General features: G+C 44.8%; 1 protein-coding gene across 2 annotated transcripts in view; it reads right to left on the bottom strand.

The window, feature by feature from the left end:
• Window positions 1–18,330, bottom strand: part of LOC141085614 (BAR/IMD domain-containing adapter protein 2-like) — a 145,303-nt gene that overhangs the window by 48,786 nt on the left and 78,187 nt on the right. For both annotated transcript variants that reach the window (XM_073571140.1, XM_073571141.1), the window contains exons 6-7: window positions 17,156–17,227; window positions 16,904–17,041 (exon numbers count right to left, since the gene is read on the bottom strand). In XM_073571140.1, coding sequence (XP_073427241.1) covers window positions 16,904–17,041; window positions 17,156–17,227 — 210 coding nt within the window. The remainder of the gene's footprint in view (window positions 1–16,903; window positions 17,042–17,155; window positions 17,228–18,330) is intronic.

The raw sequence follows: 18,330 nt of genomic DNA, 5'->3' as shown, positions 1-18,330 counted from the left end.
ATCCATTCTGTGCGCTAATATTGCCAAGCTGCCAATTGCCAAAGTGCACACAGCACCAGGGATCAAACATCTACCGTCAACTTAAGGAAGTTCCCTAAACATCAGTATGTATATTACAGGTAGAAAATAATGAATCTGTCAGATATGCTCAGTGTTCACCCATGATGTATTGCTATGCCACAGAGCCAGGTCCAATCCCGACGAGCGTTTCGCGTTTAGCTTTATCAGATAGGGATATAATGGATTGTTACCATAGTGATGTTCTGACTTAATTGTAATGACATTTATGCCTGGAGACCCATGCTTTCCAGGGTCAATTGTCCTTTTTTGTCTATATTAATTGTATTTGTAATTATTGATTAATAAAGCATTGTTTTTTTACCTAATTGTATAGAACTCCATTTTTTGGGGCGTTTTATATATACACACTGCTGCAGAGTGCTGTTAGTGGCCATCTTAGTCTGCAGCAGTGCAGTGCTCATGTGATAATGAATTCATGTATTCTCTGATGCAAAGAAAGATCCAATATGTGATGTCTGCATGGAGTGTAATTAAATACCTGAGTGCCACTGTAGTGTGTTATAGTGCCATTGCCTGGACTTTACAACCTCCTTCCCCGACGTGCACATTTCGCCCAGCTTCCTCGGGGGGGGGGGTATTTCGTGAGTTGGGGCAGGAGGCTGCAAAGTCCAGGCAACAGCACTATAAGGCTATGTGGACATGTTGCGGATTTAGATGCAGATCCGCAGCGTTTTTGGCTACACGGATTTGCATCAAATTCGCAGTGTAGTGCGCCACCAATGTTAGGCTATGGGAAATTGAGAATTGTTCTGCATATGCTGCAAAAACAAATGTGCAGATTTGCAGCGTTTTATTTTCCGCAGCATGTCAATTGTTTTTGTAAATCTGCAGCGTTTCTGCATCAATTGGCTGTATATGGGAGCCCTATGGGGGCTGTATATGTTTCATTTACCTTTTTCGTTCTAAAATGTTACAACCTGAATGACCATGGCTTGCCCCCCCCCCCCCAGTTTTGATTCTGTGTACGCCCATGGTCAGGCTGGATGGTGAACCGGTGAACGTTGGTGGACAGCCATTTTCAGGTCTCTCCAGAGATGCTCAATTGGGTTTAGGTCAGAGCTTTGGCTGGGCCAGTCCAGAATGGTCAAAGAGTTGTTCTTAAGTCACTCCTTTGTTATTTTAGCTGTGTGCTTAGGGTCATTGTCTTGTTGGAAGGTGAACCTTTGGCCAAGTCTGAGGTCCAGAGCACTCTGGAAGAGGTTTTCATCCAGGATATCTTTGTACTTGGCTACATTCATATTTCCTTCAATTGCAACCAGTCGTCCTGTCCCTGTAGCTGAAAAACACCCCCATAGCATCATGCTGCCACCAACATGTTTCACTGTTGGTATTATATTGGGCAGGTGATGAGCAGTGCCTGGTTTTCTCCACATACCGCTTAGAATTATCATCACCAAAAAGTTCTATCTTCGTCTCATCAGACCAGAGAATCTTATTTCTCATAGTCTGGAAGTCCTTTATGTGTTTTTTTAGCAAACTCTATGTGGGCTTTAATATGACTGAGGAGAGGCTACTCTGCCATAAAGGCCTGACTGGTGGAGGGCTGCAGTGATAGTTGACTTTGTGGAACTTTCTCCCATCTCCCTACTGCATCTGTGGAGCTCACCAAGGCTCTTCTTCCACGATTGCTCAGTTTGGCTGGACGGCCAGGTCTAGTAAACTTCTTCCATTTAAGGATTATGGAGGCCACTGTGATCTTAGGAACCTTGAGTACTGCAGAAATTCTTTTGTTACCTTGGTCATATGTGTGCCTTGCCACAATTCTGTCTCCGAGCTCCTTGGCCAGTTCCTTTGACCTCATGATTCTCATTTGGTCTGACATGCACTGTCAGCTGTGAGGTCTTATATAAACAGGTGTGTGCCTTTACAAATCAATTCCTTTCAGTTAAATTAAACACCGCTGGACTCCAATGAAGGAGTAGAACTATCTCAAGGAGGATCACATGGAAATGGACAGCATGTGACTTACATATGAGTGTCTGAGCAAAGGGTCTGAATACTTATGACTGTGATATTTCAGTTTTTCTGTTTTAATAAATTTGCAAAAATTTCTACATTTCTGTTTTTTTTTCGGTCAAGATGGGGTGCAGAGTGTAAATGTCACGCTGCAGCAGTGCAGGTAAATGCAGAGTAACGCAAACTCCACTAGATGACAGAGTGGAGAGAGAGCTGGAATCCTGCTCAGAGCAGACCAGCAGCACTGCAGCGAGGCTACCACCAGGTGGCAGCAGAATAGTTAGACAAGCTTGGTCGATACCAGAAAGTAGAGTAGTACTAAGGGGAATCCCACACACAGAGTCAGAGGAGCGCAAAAAGGTCAGTACCGGTCCGTAGCAGAAGTACCAGAAGGTAGGGACAGAATCAGGTCAGAGCCAAAGCAGAGTCGAGTACCGGGGAGTCCAAACACAAGGGGACACACAGAGTCGGGACAGGTAGGAGATGGGTACACAGACCCGGGCAAAGTCAGCTAAATGCAGCAGGACAAATCAGGGTCTCAACAGAGCCAGCTACATTGGCAGGAAATAACTGGCACTGCCTGCAGGATACAGCGCAGAGAAATAGCAGACCCGACACCGGAACGAGGCAGAGAAAGTTAACCCCTGAATGACCAGACCGGGAAAGAAGAGACAAGACCCAAAACCCGGTCTGGATCATGAAAGTACATTAATGAGAAAAAAATGAACTTTTTTTGCATTTACCAAATGGCTGCAATGAAACAAAGAGTGAAAAATGTAAAGGGGTCGGAATACTTTCCATACCCACTGTAGTTTCTGTTCTGCACTTATTTCTTCTTCCTCTGCTTTCCTTCTTTTCTCTAATAGAATATATGGAAGCATTTGCGTAAATTGGACCACCCCCTAATATCTCTTTCAGCACCCTAGCACTGAAATCAACAGTAATTAATGCTGGTCAAATAATACTGGCGCAATGACATATTTAAAGGGGTTGTCCACTACTTTAAATTAACCCCCCAATGTATCCCCCCAGGGCCCCTAATGAATTTTGTAAATACCTTATGTTGCCTATACTGCCTGTGAGCGGCGCTATCCGTGACCACTCACAGGCAGCACGTGACCCAGCACTGACGTCACGTCAAGTGAGGCATGACTCAGCGCTGGGTCCCCGTGGTGGCTGCTGGGTTGTGGGTGGGGTTACCCCTCGCATCACACCCAGCATCCACCGCGTGGTTTCTCAATGAATGGGCACGCAGTGGATGCCAGTGTGACACGGGGGGGGGATTACTCCGCCCACAGCCTGGCAGCCAGCGCAGAAGGAGGAAGAGGGACCCCCGGCTGCTGCCAGCACTTGACGGGACGTCAGCAAAAGCAACAGCCGGCTTCATCCGGGAGTCACGTGCTGCCTATGAGTGGCCAGTGATAGCATCGCTCACAGGCAGTATAGGCAACATGAGGTATTTACAAAATTCATTAGGGGCCCCAGGGGGATACATTGGGGGGGTTAATTTAAAGTAGTGGACAACCCCTTTAATAATATCCATATCTGACTCTACTAACCAAGTCTGTGTAAATATCTGGAAAAAAAATAATCTCCGCTACACAATTGTACACATGTTGCAGATTAGGTGCGTACTTGCCATGTAGTTTTGGTGTGGATTTGCCATGCAGATTTAGTGCATGTTTGCAATGCAGATTTGGTGCGTATGAAGCAAAAATACGCGTGTTTTTGCAGCTGCGTTTTTCCTGCCAAGAGACGCAGAAATGGTGCAGAAATTTCTGCATCCATTTACTCAATGTGCGCACGTAGCCTAATAGTTTTGTGTTCCCAGCTGGTGCTCAGCGATTCCCCGGCATCAGTTTTAATATCGGCTCCGCTGCACTACGTGGACGAGCATCATGGCGACACACAGACATTAAACGTCCCCTCCTGTCTATGTCCATGCACTTTGTATGCTGCGTGGCTGCTGGGAGCCTTCCCTTTTCATCGTCGGTTAGCCACGCATACTGATTCATCGGAGGGAACACAGTCTGAGTTCTGTGAATAAAGCTCTTTGATCCCTGTCTTTGTTTGTCTGCTGTTTATATTTATTTGCTCTCACTCATAAGCCGCCGTTCCACTAGACGGCTCCGCTACATAAATGACCCTCAACGGTTAATCTCTGGTATGCGCCATTGCCTGGATCCGGCACAAGATTTCAATGAATGACAAAGCCCTTGTATTACTAATGGGATTTGGCTGTTTTATGAGACATGTGTTACACATAATGTCCGACTCCTTTTCACATCCAGAGCAGCAGTTTATAGACACATGTATAGTGTTGAGTATTTCCAACTACTCTGTCAACAGTTATACAGAACATGGCTTCCATAAACCGGCTGTATAACAGTCTGAAGATCGCCAGAAGATAACGATCTATGTGCATATGGGTCGCCCCGTCCCAGGGCTGTGGGGTACTCGGGACCGGGCCGGTGTCAGTGGGATGTGTCACGGCAGCTATGACCCGGTCCGTGGCCCTGGGTGCCCAAATCAATGGTGGTTTGAGATATAGTTTATGTGATAGTTCGTGACGCCACATGTGGTGTTTGGCAAGCAAGATGTTAAGCCAGCGCTGCGTGCAGATCCTCTGGGGCTGATGGTGTAGCTCCCCACAGGTGAAGCTGTAACCCCAGGGCAGTGTATAGGCGCAGGCAGTGTGAGGAATGTTGGTACCCAGATGTAGCAGTGCTGACGGTGTTGGCGCACAAATGAATGGAAGACACCAGGGCTTGCAGTTCCAAAGCTTTACTCACAGTTCGTGGTACCCACTGGTGCCTGCCTCCGTGCCGTGTCCTCCGGAGTAGAGACTCAATCAACCTCCCGGGCAAGTCAGTATTCTCCTCTCCAACACCCCGCCAAAAATGTACCTCTCCTGAACGACTCCTCTATTGCGCCTTTTAGTGTGAAGAGCTCCAGTACCGTGGTACTCTGAAGTTCCTCCTGTCAGATGTTCCTAACAACTCTACTTGTTTGACAGACAGCTGTAGCCTCTCTCGGGGACTCCCTTCTCTGGAGTCATGGCTCTCTATTCAGTTGCTGTTGTGCCCCAAGTCTTGGATGGGAGTAGTGCATTTACAGCCAACTACTCCACCGGTGTCTGCTGCAGAACCATAAGTGTCCATACAACCTCAGGGACCGGGCCCCGGCCTTGCGCTGAGAACCTATAGGCAGGGTTCCTCTTCCAACCCACAACTCCTCTCTGTTCTCCTACTCCTTCGTTCCGCGCTGTTCCTTCTCTCTCTTATGGAAGCTTAGGTTGCAGTTCTACGTCTTTCTCCTTCTGTTCTTTTCCCATGCCAGCTGGCTCAGGTCACTGAGGCAGCTGCAGCACTCCTCTCCCTCTTCTAGGGATCTCCTTCCCTCTCGGACCCGTCCTCAGACTCTCCTAACTGACTGTCCTTCCGACTCCACCTCCGACTGATCTGTCATTCTAAACCTTCCCAACCTTTTATATATCTCAACTCCACCCACCTCCCAGCACATCTCGTGTTATGAAGCAAGGACCCACGAAAGGTGCTCTGCTACCCTCTAAGCATGAAGCCGCAATGTGGTCAGAGCTGAACTATCCTGTGTGTGGGATGCAGGTGCTGGAGTGAGGAAAGGAGTTCCCAACTTACCCAGGTGGTGGGGCACCACACCTTAGGAGAAGGTGCAGAACCTCTGTGGCGACTGAGCCTCAGGGGCGCCACATATTACTTTTATCAAAACTTACCCAAATGTTAAAAGGAATCTGTCAGCAGGTTTCTTGTTATGAATGGGTCACCGAGGAGGAAAACAAGACCAAGCCAAGTCACAGAAAACCAGAGAGGTTGGTAACTATGCGGATTGCAAACCCCTGATCCTAACCACACAACTAACAGCAGCAGTGGAGCGTACCTACGATGATTCTAGATGCCTCGTCACAGCCGGTGGACTAAATAAGCCTAAAGCAAGAAAAGGGGAAATCTAAAACTGCCCCAGAGCAGACCCCAAAGGAATAGACAGCCCCCACACATGTATTGACGGTAAGACAAGATGAAAACACGAACACATGTAGGAAAATAGGCTGAGCAAACGATGTGGCCCACACTAGCTAGAAAAGATAGGAAAGGAAAGATACTGTCTGCAATCACACCAAAAAAAACCCTGCAAAAATGTCCAACACTTCTGATAGCAAAAAATACCCTGAAGTCACTAGACTTTTCCCACTATATCAGCACTCTGGCATATTCTGAGAACAGAGCAAAAAGAGGCCAATCTAATAAGGGACAAAAAGCAAACTGGCACATACAGTGACATAAGAGTGGAAATTCAGCACAGCCCCAGCCGGGGCTGGCTGACCACACAAAAAACTGAATAGGCCAAACCAAATCAAATGTGAACATTAGCAAAAACAACTTAGCTTGAGAAGGCAGGAACTGAGCTGGAAACTAAGACCTCAGGAGGCAGGAAAAAATCACCAGTATGGAAATAGGGAGTCGGCTGTCTTAAATCCAGTCTGAGACGCCAGATGTCCAATCCTCTTCCTCATTATCAGGTGGCAGGTCTCTGTTAATTAGATCAGCTTCACTACCTCCTGCCACCACCAGAGGGAGCCCGGAAAGAGAACTCACAACTCCTCTGTCAGCACAACCAGCTCCCTCACCAGAAACCAGAGGAAGACCAGAAAATGAGTTCACAACAGTACCCCCCCTTGAGGAGGGGTCACCGAACCCTAATCCACGCCACCAGGCCGATCAGGATGGGCCCGGTGAAAAGCACGAACCAATCTATTGGCATGAATGTCAGAGGCAGAGACCCAAGAATTATCCTCCTGGCCATAACCCTTCCATTTGACCAAATACTGGAGTCTCTGTCTAGCCAAACGAGAATCCAATATTTTTTCTACCACATATTCCACATTGCCTTCAACCAATACAGGGCTAGGAGGTGCCGCCATGGGAACTACTGGCTCAACAAGCTTCTTCAACAGAGATTTGTGAAATACATTATGGATATTAAACGTAACTGGAAGAGCCAATCGAAAAGAAACAGCATTAAGAATCTCCAAGATCTTATAAGGTCCAATAAATCTTGGCTTGAACTTTGGAGACGCAACCTTCATAGAGATATTCTTTGACGACAACCAAACCATATCACTCACTTTAAACCGGGGACCAATGGTCCTATGCCGGTTGGAAAACTGCTGGGCCTTTTCCTGAGAGAGGGACAACTTATCCACCACTTGGTCCCAAATCTGCTGCATTCTCTCTACCACAGTGTCCACACCTTAAAACATCTTAAATAGGACTCCAAAGTCTGATTTGTTCTCTCAGTCTGCCCATTGGTCTGAGGATGAAAAGCAGAGGAGAAAGATAACTGAATCCCCAGATTGGAACTAAAGGCTTTCCAGAATCTGGAAACAAACTGGACTCCTCTGTCCGACACAATGTTCTCAGGAATCCCATGCAACTGAACCACCTGTTGTAAAACCAAGGGCACCAACTCTGAGGAGGATGGCAACTTTGGGAGTGGTACAAGATGGACCATCTTAGAGAATCTATCACAAATCACCCAGATAACAGTTATTCTCTGGGAGACAGGAAGATCAGAAATAAAATCCATTGAGATATGGGTCCATGGCCTCTTGGGCACCGGCAGGGGCATCAACAGCCCACTAGAACAAGAACAGGGTTTAGACCGAGAACAAGTCCCACAGGACTGCACAAAATTCCTGACATCACGAGATAAGGCAGGCCACCAAAAAAACCAACTAAATCTCTGGTACCAAAAATACCTAGATGACCAGCCAATGCGGAGCAATGAACTTCAGACATCACTCTCTTCCTCCACTGGTCAGGAACATACGATTTTCCCATAGGACAACGCTTAGGTTTATCCTCCTGAAATTCCTCCAGGGCGTGTCTCAAATCGGGCGAAATGGCAAAAAGAACTACCCCCTCACCTAGGATGGTAGTAGGCTCGGTCACAATAAGAGAATCAGCAAAGAAATTCCTAGAAAGGGCGTCTGCCTTAACATTCTTAGTGCTAGGAAGAAAAGAGACCACAAAATTAAAACACATGAAAAACAAGACCCACCTGGCCTGTCTAGGATTCAAGAGTTTGGCCGACTCCAGATAAATCAAATTCTTGTGGTCGGTGAGGACCACAACTTGATGTCTAGCTCCCTCCAACCAATGTCTCCACTGTTCAAATGCCCACTTCATGGCCAACAACTTCCGATTCCCCACGTCATAGTTACTTTCAGATGGGGAGAACTTTCGAGAAAAGAAGGCACAGGGATTCATTTTAGAAGTCACAGGATCTTTTTGGGACAAAACAGCTCCCGCACCAATCTCAGAAGCATCTACCTCCACCTGAAATGGAAGGGAGACATCAGGTTGCCGTAAAACCGGAGCAGAAGTGAATCTCCGCTTAAGCTCCTGAAATGCCGAGACAGCCTCTGGAGACCAATTCAGCACATCAGTGCCCTTCTTGGTCAGATCAGTCAGTGGTTTGACAATACCTGAAAAATTACCTATAAATTTACGATAGAAATTAGCAAAACCCAAAAACTTCTGGAGAGCCTTCAAAGAAGTGGGCTGAACGCAAAATCATAAATGGCCTGTACCTTGGTCGGGTCCATTTCGATAGTCGACGGAGGCAAAATAAATCCAAAAAATGATATCCTCTGTACACCAAAAAGGCATTTCTATCCCTTAACAAACAAGGAATTCTCCCTCAAAATCCGGAACACAGTCCGGACATGTTCCACATGAGAATACCAATCACTGGAAAAGATCAAACTATCATCCAGATAGATGATCAAAAACTTATCCACAAAGTCCCGGAAAATATCATTCATAAAGGATTGGAAGACAGAAGGGGCATTAGTGAGCCCAAAAGGCATCACCAGGTACTCAAAATGTCCCTCCGGAGTATTAAATGCCGTCTTCCATTCATCCCCGTGCTTGATGCAAATAAGATTATACGCCCCCTGAGGTCAAGCTTAGTAAACCAGCAGACACTTTTAACTCTGGAGAATAAATCAGACATCAGGGGTAACGGGTACTGATATTTAACCGTCATCTTGTTAAGGGAACGAGAGGCAATACAAGGTCTTAATGAACCATCTTTCTTGGCCACAAAAAAACCCAGCACCTAAGGGTGAACAGGATGGTCTAATATGACCCTTCTCCAATGACTCCTTAATATAGGATCGCATAGCATCATGTTCGGGTACTGATAAGTTGAAAAGCCGACCCTTGGGAAATTTACATCCAGGCATCAACTCAATAGCACAGTCATAACTCCTATGAGGAGGCAAAGACGCAGACTTACTCTCACTAAATACATCAGAAAAATCAGCCAAATAATTAGGAATATCATGAGACTGAGGAGAGGTGGAGAAAACAGGAGTGTCCCTAAGAACATACTGACAACCCCAACTCACCACAGACACAGATTTCCAATTCAAAACTGGATTATGAGTTTGCAACCAGGGAAAACCCAGAACAATAGTATCATGCAAATTGTGCAGCACCAAAAATTTACAATTTTCTTGGTGGTCTGGGGCAACTCGCATTATCACCTGGGTCCAAAACTGAGGTTTATTCTCCGCCAAAGGAGTAGCATCAATACCCCTCAAAGGAATAGGCGTCCGCAGAGGTATCATAGGAAAACCACAACATTTAGCAAAGTCCAAATCCATTAGATTCAAAGCTGCTCCTGAATCTACAAAAGCCTTAGCGGAAAATGTGGATAAGGAGCAGATCAGAGTAATTGCCAAAAGAAACTTAGGTTGTACACTGCCCACAGCAAATGTGTGTGCAAATCGTTTCTCTCGTTTAGGACAGACAGAAATATTTTTTTTTTAACAATTTTTTCCTGCTTTTGAGTACCCTAGAATCTGCGGTATGGCTGGTGATTCTGTTATGAATGGGTCACCGAGGAGGAAAACAAGACCAAGCCAAGTCACAGAAAACCAGAGAGGTTGGTAACTATGCGGATTGCAGACCCCTGATCCTAAACACACAACTAATAGCAGCCGCGGAGCGTACCTACGATGATTCTAGACGCCTCGTCACAGCCAGAGGACTAAATAAGCCTAAAGCAAGAAAAGGGGAAATCTAAAACTGCCCCAGAGTAGACCCCAAAGGAATAGACATCCCCCACACATGTATTGACGGTAAGACAAGATCAAAACACGAACACAGGTAGGAAAATAGGCTGAGAAAACGATGGGGCCCACACTAGCTAGAAAGGACAGGAAAGGAAAGATACTGTCTGCAATCACGCCAAAAAAAACCCTGCAAAAATGTCCAACACTTCTGATAGCAAAAAATACCCTGAAGTCACTAGACTTCTCCCACTATATCAGCACTCTGGCATATTCTGAGAACAGAGCAAAAATAGGCCAATCCAATAAGAGATAAAAAGAAAACTGTCACATACAGTGACATAAGAGTGGAAATTCAGCACAGCCCCAGCTGGGGCTGGCTGACCACACAAAAATCTGAATAGACCAAACCAAATCAAATGTAAACATTAGCAAAAACAACTTAGCTTGAGAAGGCAGGAACTGAGCTGGAAACTAAGACCTCAGGAGGCAGGAAAAAATCACCAGCATGGGAATAGGGAGTCGGCTGTCTTAAATCCAGTCTGAGATTCCAGATGCCCAATCCTCTTCCTCATTATCAGGTGGCAGGTCTCTGTTAATTAGATCAGCTTCACTACCTCCTGCCACCACCAGAGGGAGCCTGGAAAGAGAACTCACAACTCCTCTGTCAGCACAACCAGCTCCCTCACCAGAAACCAGAGGCAGAGCAGAAAATGCGTTCACAACAGTTTTTGCTATGTAATCTGTCAGCAGTATGATATAGGGGCAGAGACCCTGATTCCAGCCATGTGTCAGTTAGTTTACTGGGTGCAGCAGTTGTGACAGAATCCCTGTTTCCTCTGCGGCAGATCTAGCAGAGCTCGGAATGCTGAGCCCTGTAAAACCCCACCCACAACTCTGATTGGCTGCTTTCTGCATATATTGTACAATAGTTTCTGATAAAGTTGTAAAACTATGAAACACGTCGACGTATAAACCGGTTACATTTGGATTCTACATCTCTTCCTTCTTCTTCAACGGCAGCGCAGATTAACCCACTTGTTTCCAGGTTTTATCACTACACAATATGCACAGAAAGCAGCCAATCACTGGTGGGGCTGTGGTTGGACTAGGAGACACGAGACATCTAGTCCTGTAGTGAAAATCTGCTTCTGATAAAACACTGATTTTATTGAAACAGCAACACAAAGCCCAGTAAGTGACACATCACTCAAATCATGCTCTCTTGCACTAGATCAGGGAGATCTCAAATTACATAGCAAAAACCTGCTGACAGATTCCAGATGAAGATTGTCTTAAAACAACTACTCCATTTAATTTTTCTATTGGCTATACCTGTTTAAAGGAGTGTGCAGAATAGTGTAAGTGCGTTAATATACTCACCTATAGGCATTTTCTGCATTTTCCAGCACCGCACCGGTCTCCTCCTGAGTCACATGACTTCTACTCCAACTCACCAGATCGCACTTGGGTCTACGTGTGAGTGGGAAGTCGCTATAACAGGTCTGACAATGAACCCTCAGTCTGACACTCCATAGGCTTACACAGTAAGGGCTCGGGCACACCACCGATTTTCTCGTACGAGTGCTCTCCGTAGTGTTCACAGATAACACTTGTACCTATGATATTCTATGGGGCTGTGCAAATGTCCATTTTTTTTCTTATACAAAGTGGTCTGTGGAAAATCTGAGACATGTTCAATTTTGATCCAAGGGTCCTTGGAAAAAAAAAGTATGGGTCCTTGAAAAAAATCATATTGCACTTGGATGACATCGGAGTGCTGTCTGATTTTCATAGACTGATAGAAAGATAAGGTGGAGAAACTTTTCTTTTTCTCTCCACGTACAAGATAAACGGATGACTCTAATTAGAGTCTGATGAAAATCATCGGTACATTTTTCTCCTATATGGGAAAAAGAAACATCTGAGTGAGTACTAAAAGCAATTTCTGGCTCCCACATAGACCCCATTATGATCTGGCGAGTCGGAATCGAAGTCATGTGACTCGGAAGAGGACTGAAACAGTGCTGGAAACTGTGGAAGTCAGTGATCAGTGAGAATTTTATCACACTTACACCACATACAGTGGGTACGGAAAGTATTCAGACCCCTTTAAATTTTTTCACTCTTTCACTCTTTGTTTCTTTGCAGCCATTTGGTAAATTCAAAAAAGTGCATTTTTTCTCATTAATGTACACTCTGCACCCCATCTTGACTGAAAAAAAAACAGAACTATAGAAATTTTTGCAAATTTATTAAAAAAGAAAAACTGAAATATCACATGGCCATAAGTATTCAGACCCTTTGCTCAAACACTCATATGTAAGTCACATGCTGTCCATTTCCTTGTGATCCTCCTTGAGATGGTTCTACTCTTTCATTGGAGTCCAGCTGTGTGTAATTAAACTGATAGAACTTGATTTGTAAAAGGCACACACCTGTCTATATAAGACCTCACAGCTCACAGTGCATGTCAGACCAAATGAGAATCTTGAGGTCAAAGGAACTGGACAAGGAGTTCAGAGACAGAATTGTGGCAAGGCACAGATCTGGCGAATGTTACAAAAGAATTTCTGCTGTGCTCAAGGTTCCTAAGAGTACAGTAGCCTCCATAATCCTTAAATGGAAGAAGTTTGGAACCACCAGAAGTCTTCCTAGACCTGGCCATCCAGCCAAACTGACCAATAGTGGGAGAAGAGCCTTGGTGAGAGAGGTAAAGAAGAACCCCAAGATCACTGTGGCTGACCTCCACAGATGCAGTAGGGAGATGGGAGAAAGTTCTGCAAAGTCAACTATTACTGCAGCCCTCCACTAGTTGGGCGTTTATGGCAGAGTTGCCAGATGGAAGACTCTCCTCAGTGCCAGACATATGAAAGCCCACATAGGGTTTGCTAAAAAACACAAGAAGGACTTCCAGACTATGAGAAATAAGATTCTGGTCTGATGAGATGAAGATAGAACTTTTGGTGATAATTCTAAGCGGTATGTGTGGAGAAAACCAGGCACTGCTCATCACTTGCCCAATGCTATCCCAACAGTGAAACATGTTGGTGGCAGCATCATGCTATGGGGGTGTTTTTCAGCTGCAGGGACAGGATGACTGGTTGGCGAAGGTTCACCTTCCAACAAGTCAATGACCCTAAGCACAAAGCTAAAATAAAGAGTGGCTTCGGAACAACTCTGTTATCATTCTTGACTGGCCCAGCCAGGGCCCTGACCTAAACCCAATTGAGCATCTCTGGAGAGACCTGAAAATGGCAGTCCACCAACGTTCACCATCCAACCTGAAAGAATTGGAGAGGATCTACAAGGAAGAATGGCAGAGGATCCCCAAATCCAGGTGTGAAAAAATTGTTGCATCATTCCCAAGAAGACTCATGGCTGTACTAGCTCAAAAGGGTGCTTCTACTCAATACTGAGCAAAGGGTCTGAATACTTATGACCATGTGATAGTGCAGTTTTCTCTTTTAATAAATTTGCCCAAATTTCTACATTTCTGCTTTTTTCAGTCAAGATGGGGTGCAGAGTGTACATTAATGAGAAAAAAATGAACTTTTTTGAATTTACCAAATGGCTGCAAAGAACAAAGAGTGAAAAATTTAAAGGGGTCTGAATACTTTCTGTACCCACTGTATTGGAAAAGTTACAAAGTTTTATGAAACCCAGCCACAGGCTCTGCTTTATGGGAGTGCATAGATAGCAGGGACAGGGGGCTTTGGTAGGATCACAAATGCCATTGCAACCCAATGGCACCCAGCAATATGTGCACGGTAATCACAACCATTTAACTCCTACTGTCAGAGACAGACAGCAGTATCTAGATGGTTAAACAGAAGCGATCAGAGCTAGCTCCAGTTGCTGCTGTTAAAGGAAGGTACTGGATGAAAAAAGCAGCTGGCACCTGTGCAATTTCTCTTGAGTATGTCAATAATTCATATGTGGTCAAGAACTTCAATTTGAGCACACAATAGAGCTCAGTATGGTTTTGGAGAGTAAATTTGGCTGAATTGGATTGTAGTGCCAAAACAGGAGAAACACCCCACAAGTGACTCCATTTTGCAAGCTACCAATTTACGGGAGCTAACATTTCAGTATATTGTGGTCAAGTTTAGGACATCCCTCTACTTGACCACCAGATACATTGGGCTCCGCTCTCACCCTTTCTATGCAGTTTCCCAGTTAGCGACCTAGGGAGTCCTCCCTGGTTTCTGTGCACAGTACCGCATGCTGCAGTAGCTCGTGCAGAGGGACTTGCAGAGTTGGACGCTGGTGTAGAAGTTGTCTACACTGAGGTGAAAACCCTGATCCACCAGTAGGGGCACTAATTCCTACACAATTTTCCCTCTCACTTCCAGGTCAGGAGGCCATTCAGGGGGCTACTACGAGTACACTTCCTTTCATAACTCCTGAATTCGTGGGTGTACCCTAAGGTACTCTTGCAGAGTTTGGACATTTTGATTCCATACGTTGCCCTCTTGCTGGGAAGGTAATATCAAAAATTAAGCCTCCCCTTTAAGTAGATTAGGAAGCAGTGTCAGACTGAGGCACATTGGTTCCACCAGAGGACTTGATTCTGAGGGCCCAACTTACATCTATACAAAATCAATGCATTATCATTAAAGGGATTTTTCAGACCTGGGCTAATTTCCATCAGGCACTGTATCAACTGGTGTAGCCATAAGATACACAATGTTAGGATTCAGCGTTGATTACTAATTTGATTGGTTATCACGTGATTGTTTAGATACTGTTCAAATCCAGATGGTGGCACCAGGTTCTCCACCACTCAAAAGCCTCGTAGCAGCTGCAAGGTCTGCGCTATAGACTTCCCTGAAGGAGAAGCCAAGGCCCACTGGGGGATTCTCCTATTCTTCGGTAGGCCAGTGCAACCCTGTTAGGGATTGATCTACTCAGATGCCCCTTTGGGGAAATATACACAGGAACAAATTTGTAGCTGAAGCTAGCAATGACCGGCTGAATTTTGAATTGTTGGGGTCATCTCATGATGGACATGGAAGCCTAAGGAAGAACCTTTTCTAAATATTGTCAAAGGCAGTATGATATTTAAAAGAGACAGGTCTGAAATATAAAGTAATACCCTTTTATTATTATCTCAAAATATATTAATTTTAGAGAAATATACACAATATATTTTGACTTAATTGTACAGTTAAAGGGAACTTATGTTGAAAATGGTGTCTGATCTGCAGGCAGGATGTTATAAAGGAAGATCTGATCAGATTGATATAAAGTTTTGTGGGAAAAGTTTCAGTAAAATTATATTATATTGATTGAAATCCCTGGTGCTAGTATGCGGATAAGTCCAGTGGGCGGTCCTACTCAGTGATTGACAGTTTTTCCTTTTTTCTGTTGTATGCAGCAATAACTGTCAATCACTGATATCACCAGGGATTTCATTGAATAAAATGCAAGTTTTTTTTTTTTAAACTTTTACTAGAAACCCATATATCATTCTGCTCAGCTTTTCCTTCCCTATACAATGCTGTTCACTGTCATGGGAGACTCGGACAAATCTAGGATAACAGACTTTGTACTTCAGTTTTTCATCCCAGTTCCATCTGTTTTTTAACTGATACATTGTTAAGAGTCAATAGATAAAAAAAAAGTTTAATCTACATGCTTTAGTGAAAAAAAGGATGAGGAACAGATGCAATTAGGATTAATCATCTGGGATGACACCTGATCTGAGAGGATCTGTAGGATCTGAGATGGTCGTGACCATATTGCTCGTTCCACAACCTGGGTCTCCATCATGGAATTACAGGTATTACTGTCACAGCCTCAGGAAAATTGAGTCTGAAAAGGTTTCAATCTGCCAATCACCACCCAATATTCACTGCTCAGAATAATAAGGCTCCACTAAACATACTGCATAAAGATCAGTTAAGCCTTCCTACAGTCCTCTTCCTAGGGGCCAACCTTTATAGGGGCTTTCCGGAACTTCGGAAAATGTAACAGAGTGCAAAGAATAAGATAAAGAAAAAAGGAACTCACAAGATTAAATTACTTTCTTCTTAATCCCCTGCCTATCCTGCTCCGACCATTCCAATAGACTCTGCCAGTCTCTGTTTCCTTCCTGCAGTGATCATGTGCCATAAATAACTTATGTGACCACTGCAGCCAATCACCGGCCTCAGCAATCACCGTCAATCACATACATAATGTATGGCACATGATTGCAGCAGATAGTAAGCAGAGTCTACCTGCCTGTTGTGCCTGGCGCCAATCTGTGTCGGCACAGAGTGCTCATAGACTGTTCCTGTTGGTGATTCAGTGGCTTCTGCTGACATCATGTCATCAGAGCACCGGCTTTTCATCCACCCTGTTCTGTTGACGGGGTATGACTGCCGACGTCATGCTGGTTTGTTTAACTTTGAAATGCGTAGATTAATAAAACTGCAATTTGTTCAACTCCATCATCACCATTGGAGATCTTCTTGAATATTGCATGATGTCATGCTGAATGACATTCGGCTCCCTGCTGTCTAACTGTGGGGAGCCGATGGTCAATCACCGTGAAATCAGCAGTCACACCCCATCAATACAGCAGCCTGAAAGAAGAACAGCTTGGTTGACATGGAGCACCTGAATTGATAGCAAGAGCTGTCGATGACCTCTCTAGGCCGGCGCCGGTTAAACAGGAAGGAAGTTTAACTAAAAAAGAAAAATTAGTCCTGGACAACCCCTTTAATAACACTTATCTACAGGCGTTTTTGGATATGACTGTACCTGCACTTCTCTGTCTCCATATTTCTGGGGGTTTTTGCTACTTTGACACTTCTTTCTCAGCTTCTTCAGCTCTGACTGACATTTCTCAATAGACTCGGACTTGGAACGATGCTCAACTTGATATTTTTTCAATGTCGCCTGGGGATAGACAAGGAAATGCTATCAGTTGAAAAGTGACAATCCCCTGATGCCAAGAAGGTGGAACGAATATCACAATGGACAATGTGACAGAACGGAAGGCAAATGACGTACTGTTAAATACTTAATGTCCAACTCCAGCTTGTGTTCCAGTTGAGCCAGGAGTTCGGAGTGGAAAAGTTTAAGCTGAAAAAAAAGTGAGAAATACATTATATTGTCCCTTATTGCATCTTATAATCATTGACACAATGTGACAGTGTTATCAGCACCAACATACCCACCAGTCACCAGAAAAGAGAAATCCCCTGGCGAGTTATCAGAAAAGATATGTTCTACTGCTTCTCAGTTTTGTCACATTTAGGAAAAGTTGGATAATCCCCTAAGAATTGATGCCCGGCTGTCACAGCAAATCTGCACACGTTTATAGCAACCTCTGCTCTTGTGTTGCTCCACAGGCCAAGGCCACTGCAGCCATGACCGAGAAGAGCCCCTCGCCTAAGGCGGCGGTCTGAGCTGTCGGACCGCGCACAAAATGCTGCTGCTCACCTCTCAGACTGAGACGTTGCACACTGGACAGCAGGTAGCAGCTAGGCGCTGTGTCTCAGACAGGCATTAGGATCGCAGGCCCGGGGCAGAAGGGGACCTGCTGGTCTCAGTGCGATTTTCAGCTACATGTGCATCCTCAGACACACACATCCATTTGAAAGACCTTCAATTCCTATACACACACCATCGGCCTACCAGGAGCCAGCACCGGCAGGTGATGATGGAGGAATACTTAGCTGCTCATTATGGGAGTGGGCACATGTGAGGGGAATTGCTGTCTTTTAATTGCAAAGAGAATCACAATCATTGCATGGGGGCCGCAATAGGGATATTATCATTGTATGGGGGCCACAATGGGAATATTATCATTGCATGATGGCCACAATAGGGATATTATCATTGTATGGAGGCCACAAAGGGGATATTAACATTGTATGGGGGCCATAATGGGGGATGCTATCATTGCATGGGGGCCATATTGGGGGGATATCAATGGGGGTATTATTATTGTATGGGGGCTACAATGGGGATATCATTTTATGGGGGGGTCATAATTAGGTATATTATCATTGTATGGGGGCCATATTGGGGGATATTATTATTGTATGGGGGGTCATAATGGGGGATATTAGCATTGTATGAGGGCCATAATGGGGGATATTATTATATGGCGGTTCATAGTGGGGTATATTATCATTGTACGTATGGGGACCATAATGGGAGATATTATCATTGTATGGGGG

Source organism: Dendrobates tinctorius, unplaced genomic scaffold (genome assembly GCF_039654945.1).
Source record: "Dendrobates tinctorius isolate UK_male_01 unplaced genomic scaffold, ASM3965494v1 ptg000028l, whole genome shotgun sequence".
NCBI lineage: Eukaryota > Metazoa > Chordata > Amphibia > Anura > Dendrobatidae > Dendrobates > Dendrobates tinctorius.
This window is presented reverse-complemented; position numbering and strand designations above follow the sequence as displayed.